This window comes from Belonocnema kinseyi, chromosome 3, assembly GCF_010883055.1.
Source record: "Belonocnema kinseyi isolate 2016_QV_RU_SX_M_011 chromosome 3, B_treatae_v1, whole genome shotgun sequence".
NCBI lineage: Eukaryota > Metazoa > Arthropoda > Insecta > Hymenoptera > Cynipidae > Belonocnema > Belonocnema kinseyi.
The window spans coordinates 141,198,608-141,209,640 of record NC_046659.1 but is presented as its reverse complement, the minus strand read 5'-3'; the positions used below and the strand labels follow the sequence as shown (position 1 = coordinate 141,209,640).

At 22.5% G+C, this 11,033-nt stretch overlaps 1 protein-coding gene across 1 annotated transcript; it reads left to right on the top strand.

The window, feature by feature from the left end:
• Window positions 1–1,078: 1,078 nt before the first annotated feature.
• LOC117169607 (smad nuclear-interacting protein 1) lies at window positions 1,079–10,369 on the top strand. Its single transcript, XM_033356057.1, has 2 exons — window positions 1,079–2,136; window positions 9,986–10,369. Exon 1 carries the CDS (start codon window positions 1,210–1,212, stop codon window positions 2,134–2,136), a length of 927 nt encoding a protein of 308 aa, XP_033211948.1. The 5' UTR covers window positions 1,079–1,209; the 3' UTR covers window positions 9,986–10,369.
• Window positions 10,370–11,033: the final 664 nt, after the last annotated feature.

Here is an 11,033-nt window from a genome sequence, read left to right as displayed (position 1 = left end):
TTGTACTAAACGTAGTTTTCTTTCGGCTCTTGCATTTCTGAAAGTTTGAGACCGATATTTTATGTATAAAAAAAGTTGTAACTTTCAAAAAAATGTCGAAATGTTGAAAAATTGTTTTAAAAAGATTTCTAAAATCGTCAAAAAGTCTTTGCTATCGGTACCAACAATGTTCTCCATTTTTGTAATATTATTAATTCGGAAATACATTATTCGTTGAGAATCTTAATTGAAATAAAGATTGTAGCTACCGCCATTAAATTTTTAACCGAAAAAATTAATTTTTTAACTAAAATTAGGAACCTCTTATTTAAAAAAATATATACCAAGGAAATTAATTTTGTATAAAAAAGAAGAATCTTAAACAAATTTCTGAATTTTCAACTAAAAAAGGAAAATTTCCAACCTAAAATGAAATACATTTATTTACAATAAACAAGAATTTATTTTTAACAATAAAAATTAGTTTGAATAAATACTTCAATTTTCAATTAAAAACATTAATTTTTAATCATAAATATTAATTTTCTACCAAAAATAATGAATTTTGACAAGTTTGCATGATTTTTGAACTGGAAAATACAAATTTTCAACCAAACTGAAATATTTCGAACCAAAAGATGACAAAATATTTGAATTTTCGAGTGTAAACGATAAATTAAAAAAAAAGAATTCAAAATTTAAAATATTAAAAAAAAAGTTTTTTTAATGGAGATTTTCGACAATTTTTAAATAAAATTTCAAGGTTTTCAATGATTCTGAACTTTGAAAAGAGCAAACAAAAGAAGAAATCTTAGAAAAAACTTGGGATCCTTTTAAAAGATATCTAATAAGTTAGTAGAAATTAAAAAAAATCGAAAACGAATCTTTTTTTTTTGTTGAAAAATTATTTTAAAAAGATTTGTAAAATGTTCAAAAAGTTTTTGTTCACGGTACCAACAATGTTCTTAAATGATATAATGTTATTAATTCGGAAATACATTATTCGACGAGAATCTTTATTCAAATAGAGATTGTAGTTCCCGCCATTAAACATCGATAACCGACGTTCGAGATATACGAGACCTATCTGAGCCTGCCTTCATGCTATCCATCGTGTGTTGATTCTCGGTAAACACATAAGCGTAGAGGTTATACTGAATTTAATTTTTCGATTTCTTTCATAAATAAACTACAAAATACTGTTTCGAATTGCATTGGAAGTGGAAAAGAATGGCGTCGAGCAGCAGTTTCTCGAGCAGCGACGACGAGAGCAGAAACGAGAAGGCATCACGAAAACGAAGAAAGACTCAGGGTGGTGACAAACGACGAGGTTCTCAGCGAGAAAATGACAATCATCGTAAATCAAATTCAGAGAAAAACGACCGCCGAAATCAATTTTACCGAGAAAACAGGCCACAAAGAAAACGAAGACTCGAAAACACACCCCCGCGAAGAGAGTCTCCTCCCGTGCGTCACCGAGAAGAAGAAACGGTCTCCAGAAGGAGTCGGGAAGAGAGCAATCAAAACAGACAACGTGATGGTCGTGACAGGAGGCAAAATAAAAGCAGTTTTGAGCAAGCAAAAGTGAAAAAAGAGCCCTCGCCAGATTGGGGGAGACCTAGTGTGAAAAAAGAGGAGAAACCGAACCCCCAGGACAAGGAAAAGCCGAATTTTGGATTATCCGGAAAACTGACTGAAGATACCAATACTGTAAATGGGGTGGTTGTTAAATATTCAGAACCCGAGGATGCCAGAAAACCGAAGAGGAGGTGGAGGCTCTATCAGTTTAAGGGAGAAAAGAATTTGCCCACGCTTCATATTTCTCGACAGTCTGGTTATTTGATCGGCAGAGATCGCAAAGTTGCGGATCTTCCCATTGATCATCCTTCGTGTTCGAAACAACATGCTGCTTTCCAGTTCCGCTTGGTTCCTTACACGAGAGAAAATGGCACTCGAGGTCAAAGAGTGCGACCCTATTTGATTGATTTGGAGTCGGCTAATGGGACTTTTGTGAATGGGGTCAAATTGGAACCGAGGAGGTATCACGAGCTGCTTGAAAGAGATGTTATTAAATTTGGATTCAGTTCCAGGGAGTATGTTTTGCTCCATGAGCAAAGTAAGGACGAGGATCTCGATGATGATGTACCTACTGCTTAGGTGATGATTTATTTTTCTTTATCACATTCCATTTTTTATTCATCAATTTTATTTTCAGTTTTGTCTAGATTTTTTGTCGTTCTGATTTTCTGATTTTTTTTCTGTCCTGTTTTTTTTATGCCCAATATCGATAAATGGCTTTTTTTTATTGCGCGGACTTGTGGATCGTTAAATCTAATATAGCTAATAACTAAATTGTTAAGTTTTTAAACGAAGATATTCATTTTGAACTGAAATGAGGCATTTTTGATTAGAAAAAACAATTAAGTTTTAACAAAGATGATTAATTTTATATGAAAAAGACGAATTTTCAACTAAAGAAGGAAAATTTTCAACCGAAAATGGAATAGCTTTATTTACAATGAGCAAGAATATATTTTTTACTCTAAAAAAATATTTTTTTTAAATAGTTAAATTTTTAACCAAAATGATTAATTTTTATACATAAATATTAATTTTCGACCAAAAAAGACGATTTTTTTTAAAATTTGCATGATTTTTCAACTAAAAAATAAGAATTTTCAACAAAACATATGAATTTTCAACTGAAAAAGATTAATTTTTATTTAAATACGTAATTTTTAAGCTAAAAAAGAGAATTTTTCAACTAAAAACGGTATAGTTAAAAAATTATTTTTCAACCAACTAAAAACAAATTTTCATTAAAATACATATATTTTTAACATAATAGTTCAATTTTTAATCGAAAAAATGAATTTTTAACTAAAGTAAGAAATTTTTAATTAATTAAAAGAAATAAATCAAGGACATTAATTTTCTATAAAAAAGACGAATTTTCAAATAAAAAAAACAGGAAATTTTCCAATCTAAAATAAAATATCTTTAGTAACAGTTTAAAATAATGAATTTTCAATCCTAAGAAACGAATTAGAAAATAAGTAGTTACACTTTTAACCATAAATATTAATTTTCTACCAAAAAGACAAATTTTCAAAAATATGCATGATTTTTCAACTAAATGTTTGAATTTTTAACTACCAATTGAAACAAAATTTCAACAAAACATGAATTATCAACTGAAAAAGATCAATTTTTAACCGAACATGGAATTCTTAACATTTCAGTTTCAAAAGTTAATTTTTTACCCAACAAAAACTGAAATTTAAAAAAAAGTTAAATTTTTAACCAAATTAATTATTATTTAAATACATAATTTTTAAGGTAAAAACGATAAATTTTGAACTGAAAACGGTATAGTTAAAAAATTATTTTTTAACCAACTAAAAACGAATTTTCATTAAAATACATATATTTTTAACATAATAGTTCAATTTTTAATCGATAAATTAAATTAAAAAAAATAAACCAAGGAGATTAATTTTGTACAAAAAAGACGAATTTTCAACTAAAAAAACAGGAAATTTTCCAATCTAAAATGAAATATCTTTAGTAACAGTTTAAAAGAACGAATTTTGAATCCAAAAAGACGAATTTTAAAAAATTTGCATGATTTTTCAACTCAAAAAATATAAATTTTGAACCAAAAATGAAATATTTCCAACAAACAAATGAATTTTAAATTAGGAAAATTAATATTGTGCTAAAGAAGACGAATTTTCAACAAAAAAAAAGATTAGAATTTTAAATTGAAAAAGATAAATAAAAAATGTCTGAAAAAAGTAGTTGAATTTTCGATCAAAAAGTCGAATTTTCCATTATAAAGATAAGAATTCTATCAGTTAAAACAAATTTTCAACGAAATATATGAATTTTCAACTAAAAAAGGAATTTTCAGTCAAACATGGAATTGTTAACTATTCATTTTAAAAAGTTAATTTTTGAACCAAAAAGAACCGAAATTTCTACAAAAAAGTTAAATTTTCGACCAAATGAATTTTGTTTAAAATACATAGTTTTCAAGCTATAAAAAAAATTCAACTATAAATTGAATACTTACAAATTATTTTTCAACCAATTCGAAACGAGTTTTCATTAAAATACATGAATTTTCAATGAACTGGATCAATTTTTAATTGAAAAAATCAATTTCTTAACTAAAATATTTATTCTAAACATAAATTCTAATTTTCTACAAAAAAAACTATTTTTTTAAACATTTTTACGATTTTTTAGTTAAAAAAATACAAAATTTTAAACACAAATTAAATATTTTGAATAAAAAGATGAATTTTCGACTTTTAAACAAAGGAATGAATTTTCAATAAAAATGTTTTGGAACAAAATAGTTGAATTTTTGACCAAAAAGTTGAATTTTCAACAATAAAGAGAAGAATTCTGTCAAAACAAAATTTCAACGAAATATCTCAATTTTCAACTAAAAAAAGGAATTTTCAGTCAAACATGGAATAGTTAACTTTTCATTTTAAAAAGTTAATTTTTCACCCAAAAAGAACCGAAATTTCTACAACAAAGTTAAATTTAAAAAAATTAATTTTGGTTAAAATACATAAATTTTAAGCTAAAAAAGATCATTTTCAACTAAAAATGGAATAGTTAAAAAATGATTTTTTCTAACATTTCAAAACGAATTTTCAATAAAATACATTAATTTTTAACATAATAGTTTAATTTTTAATCGAAAGAATTAATTTTTTGACTAAAATGAGGAATCTTTAAAATTTCCACTCGAAAATGAAATACCTTTATTTACAATTAATAAGAATTTATTTTTGAGCCTAAAAATTAATTTGAATAAATAGTTTAATTTTCAAGTGAAAATATTTATTCTGAACCATAGATATTAATTTTCTACCAAAAAAGACGAATTTCTTTAAATTTGCATGATTTTTCATCTAAAAAATAAAAATTTTCAACGAAAATTGAAATATTTCGACCAAAAAAAGGAATTTTCAGCTATGAAGATTAATATTCTATCAAAGAAGACGAATTTTTTTTAATTATTTGAATTTTCAACGGAAAAAGATAAATTTAAAAAGAAAAAAAAAGAATTTAACTATTATGTTAAAAATTAATGTATTTTATTGAAAATTCTTTTTGAATTGTTTGAAAAATAATTTTTTATCTATTCCATTTTTAGATGAAATTTTTTTTTAGCTAAAACATGATGTATATTAATAAAAATTAAATTAGTTAAAAATTTAACTTTTTTTGTTGAACTAGTTCTTTTTGGATAAAAAATTAACTTTTTAAACTAAAAAGTTAACAATTCCATTTTTGATTGAAAATTTATCTTTTTTCAATTTTTAACCTTTAAATTGCTAAATTGTAAAATCAATTATTGTTCAATTTCCAATACTGTAACTTCAGTTAAATTTTTAAAATCATTAATTAATTTTTATATTTAAATCAAACTTCTTCTAAATTAATACTTAATAAAATTCACAAATAAAAAAGAAACAGAATTAAGAAATTGTATCATGTGACACGAAATTTATGATATTTTAATATCATAATTTTAATTTTAATATAATGATATAACTATTTTGATGAGAAATATTTTTTTTTAATTTATCGTTTTCGGATGAAAAATCAAATATTTTGTTGAAAAATCATTTTCTTTGGTAGAATATTAATCTTCATAGTCTAAAATTCATCTTTTTGTTCAAAATATTTCATTTTTGGTTGAAAATTTGTATTTTTTAGTTGAAAAAACATGCAAATTTGATCAAATTCGTCTTTTTTGGTAGAAAATTAATATTTATGGTTAAAAATAAATATTTTCGATTAAAAATTGAACTATTATGTTAAAAATTAATCTGTTTTATTGAAAATTGTTTTTTAATTGTTTGTAAAATCATTTTTAACTATCCTATTTTTAGTTGAAAATTTATCTTTTTTAGCTAAAATATGATGTATATTAATGAAAATTAATTTGGTTAAAAATTTAACTTTTTTTCTTGAAATTTAAGTTCATTTTGGATAAAAAATTAACTTTTTACCTAAAAAGAACTGAAATTTGAACAAAAAAGTTTAATTTTTAACCAAATTATTTTTTATTAAAATGCATCATGTTTTAGCTGAAAAAGATAAATTTTCAACTAAAAATGGAATAGTTTAATTTTTTAAATTGTTTAAGGAACAATTCAAAACGAATTTTCAATAAAATACATTAATTTTTAAAATAATAGTTTAATTTTTAATTGAAATGAGGAATCTTTAATTTAAAAAAAAATGAAGTAAAAACATTAATTTTGTATAAAAAAGACGAATTTTCAACTAAGAAAATAGGAAAGTTTCCAATCTAAAATGAAATATCTTTGGTATCAGTTTAAAAGAATGAATTTTGAACCCTAAGAAACGAATAAGAAAAAAATTAGTTACAATTTCAACCAAAAAGATTAATTTTTAACCATAAATATTGGTTTTCAACCAAAAAGACGAATTTCCAACAACTTCAATGATTTGTCAACTAAAAATGGAATAGTTGGACCAAAAAGATGAATTTTCAACAAAATATTTGAATTTTCAACTAATAACGATAAAAAAAATTCTCATCAAAATAGGTATATTTTTAAGCAAAGGATTGCATTTTTTTGAACAAAAATTTTTGACCAAAAACGTAATTTTTTAACAATAAAGATGAGAATTCTACCAATTAAAACAAATGCTCAACGAAATATATGAATTTTCAACTAAAAAAGATAAATTTTCAACCAAACATGAAATTATTAGCTTTTTAGTTTAAAAAGTTAATTTTTTACCAAAAAATAGACAACGTTTCAACGAAATAGTTAAATTTTCAACAAAAAAATGTCAATTTTCATCCGAAAATGAAATAATTAAATTTTCAGTTGAAAAAATGAATTTTCGACAGAGAAAATAAAATAACTGTTAACTTGATAAATTAATTACCAATCAGAGTTTAATTTTCAACTTAAAGATAACTTTTTAAATAAAAAATTGAATAGTTTAATTTTCACTTGAAGAAATTCATTTCTGACAAAAATAAAAAATACTTTTAAACTTAATACTTTAATTTCCAACCAAATAGTTTAATTTTAATCTAAAAAGGTCAATTTTCGAATGAAAAAAATGGACTGCCTAAATTTTCAATTATAAAAATTAATTTTTTATCCAGAAAAAAAATAATTTTCAACATAGTAAATTAATTTCCAACCACCCAGTTTCATTTTCCACTAAAAATAAGAATAGTTAAAAAAATTAATTCAATTGAAAACGAACTTTCAACATAATAAATAAATTTATAATTAAAAAGTTTAATTTTCAACTAAAAAAGATCAATTTTCAACCAAAAGTGGAATAATTTAATTTTCAGTTAAAAAAATTAATTTTTGACCAAGTAGCGGTATTTTTAACAAAGCAAAAATTATATTTCTATCAAAATGAATGAATGATAATTTTTTTTTACCAAATACGTTAATTTTCTACCAAATAATTGATTTTTTTATTACAACAGAAGAATTTTCAATCCAAAGTGAAATAGTTAATTTTTCACCTTAAAAAATTAATTTCCAATCTAAAAAATTGGTTTTCAACATAATTGAATTTTTCAACCAAAGAGTTTAATATTTTACTAAGAAATGTTGATTTTGAACGAAAAATGGAATAGCTAAATTTTCAGTTAAAAAAATTATTTTGAAAAAAATGAATTTTTAACAAAGTTATTCATTTTTCAACCAGAGATCAATTTTTCGAAAAATGATGAATAAACCAACAAAGAAATTTTTTAGAAAGTAATTCAAAATTCAATCATGTACCTGAATTTATTAATTAAAAAATTAATTTTCAAGTAATATGATAACTAATATCTTAAAAAATCAATGTTTAAAGTATGGGTATTTTTAACAAAAAAATTTAATTTACACCAAATAGTTGAATTTTCAAACCAACATTTTAAATTAAAGAAATTAATTTTTGACAAAAAAATACTTTTCAACTTAATACATTAATTTTACAATTTTTTACAATTATACATTAAAGTGCTTTTTTGGATATTTTTCGAGTTTTCTTACTTTCTTCATATCTCGTCTCGTTATAGCCAAGCATGAAAATTTTCATTTTTCATAAAAAAATACATTAAAAAAAAAGCGGTGGCCTTTTTGAGAAAAATTTTTTACCAATTTTTAAATAGTTAAATTTTCTTTAAAAAAATTGTTTTGAACTAAAGACAGAACCGAATTTTCAACAAATTAGTTAAATTTTGAATCAAAGAAATTATTTTTCAATAAAATACTTAATTTTTCAACTAAAAAGGACACATTTCCAACTAAAAAAGATCAATTTTCAACCAAAAATGGATTAGTAAAATTTTTAGTTAAAAATATTAATTTTTAACCAAATAGTGGTATTTTTAACAACAAAAATTACATTTCTACCAAAATGAATGAATGATAAAAAAATGATGAATTTTTTAAATAAATACGTTACTTTTCTACCAAATAATTAATTTTTTTTTATTACAAAAGATTAATTTTGAACCTTGACATTTTTTTTCTACATTACACTAAAATGATGAATAAACAAAGAAAGGAATTTTTAACAAAGAATTCAAAATTCAATCAAGTAACTGAATTTGTAATATAAAAAATTAATTTTTAACTAATATCTTAAAAATTAATTTTTAAAATAGTGTTATTTTTAACAAAAATTATTTAATTTTCACTAAAATAGTTGAATTTTTAAACCAAAAAGAAATGTTTTTAATCAATAAAAATATTTAAATTTTCAGTTGGTAAAATTCATTACCGATGGAGAAAACAAAATAATTTTGAAGTTGATAAATTAATTTTCAACCAAAGAGTTTAATTTTCAACCCAAAAAATATATTTTTTTCAATACAAAAAATGAAATATTTTAATTTTCAAAAATGGAATGCTTAAAATTTTAATTAAAAAAATGACCTTCTGATCTAGAAAAAAATAATTTTTAATATGTTGAATTAATTTTCAACCACACAGGTTAATTTTCCTTTTCCCTCATTTGTGAAATTTTCGCTAAAATATAGAAACTTTAAATTTCTACCAAAATAGATGAATTTTTAACCAAATACGTTACTTTTATACCTAAAAATTAAATGTTTAATTACAAAAGATTAATTATCAATTCAAAGTGGAAAAGTTAAATTTTCACTTAAAAAAATTAATTTCTAACCTAGAAAATTGGTTTCCAACAGAATTGAATTTTTCAACCAAATACTTTAATATTTAATTAAAAAATGTAGGGTTTGAACCAATAATGGAGAAGTTAAATTTTCAGTTAAAAAAAATTATTTAGAAAAAAAATGAATTTTCAGCAAAGTAATTCATTTTTCAATCAGAGGTCAATTTTTTTGCTATTTTCCACTTTCTTTAACAAAATAATTCAAAATTCAATCAAGTAGTTCAATTTTTAATTTAAAAAATTAATTTCCAACTAATATCTTAAAAATTGAATTTTTAAAATAGTTGTATTTTTATCCAAAAAAAGAAATTTTTAACAAAATGGTTAAATTTCCAACTAAAAAAGACAATGAAATATTTAAATTTTCAGTTGGTAAAATTAATTTCCGACGGAGAAAACCAAATAATTTTCAAGTTGATAAATTATTTTTGACATACTAAATTAATTTCCAATTACACATTTTAATTTTCCTTTTCTCTTATGTGTGAAATTTTCTCTAAAATATGAATAAAGTCAGCTATAATTTTACTTTTTTTAAACAATACAATTTTTTACATTTTTCGACTTTTTTTAACTTTATTCGCATCTCGTCTCGTTATAGTCAAAAATGAAAATTTCATTTTTCACAAAAATGTATTCACAATAAAACGGTGATCTTTTTGAAAAAAAAGTTTAAACAAATTTTCCGTTGTATTTAGAATGTGCACAAAACAATTGATAGACCTGTTCGATTTTAAATGAATTCGACCTAAAAAATAATTAACGAAGCTTTTTTTTTCGATTTCAGGTATAAATATTTGGAATAATTATATTCCAAAATCTGGGACAACCGCGAAACCAAATTTATGATAATTATTAATTAATTATCAGATGGGAAGTCCTGGAAGCGAAGAGGTTAACGATTTTACACCCCTTATATTTATATGCTAGTTTTGAAGCAAATTCTCGAGGTATGATTAAACTTTTCGAGTAATTAGAAATGCTTTAAATCGTGTTTTCGAGATCTACATCGAAATTAATATTCTGAAAAATATTAATTATATAGTATTATAGTTTCTGTGCATTCGACATATAATTTTAACAAATAAGACAATTTAATTTCGTGAAATCTTGTATCGGAAAGTGATTAGGAAGTATCTGTAAATAATAAATCCAATGTATATAAGATAGAATATAATCGTGTATTGATATATTTATTTACAATCGTCATGATTACGGCTTTAACATTTAATTTTTTGATTTTTGGTTCCTTATATTTAGAAAATTACACTTTTTCTCAGAAATCTAGAGTGTAAAACATATTTACAAGAGCATAATTTTATATATATATGCTTATATTTACAAAATTTAATTTGATAAATGTATACAATACCTTTTTTCGGGTAAAGTGCTTTTTTAACTTATATAAAATCGAATTTAGATCCAGTTTTTAAGAATATTTTCACCTGAGTTCTATTGCGAAAGATGAACTCATTTTATTACATAATTTTTAATAAAGTTCATTTTTTTTATTGGTCGCATAATTTCAGGGTGGCCGCTGAACCAAGAAATATGGAATTTTTTGAAAATCGGAGATTTGATAGATTTTTAGAAGAAAAAGAATTAATTATTGATAATAATTTATTTATTAAAAACTACTTAACATATAAATTTCGTTTCACATGATACAATTTTTTAATTCTGCTTCTTTTTTATTTCTGAATTTTATTAAGTATTAATTAAGGATGAGTTTAATTTTAATATAAAAATTAATTTTCAATCAGAAATGGAATTGTTAACTTTTCAGTTTAAAAAGTTACTTTTTTATCCAAAAAGAACTTAAATTTCAACAAAAA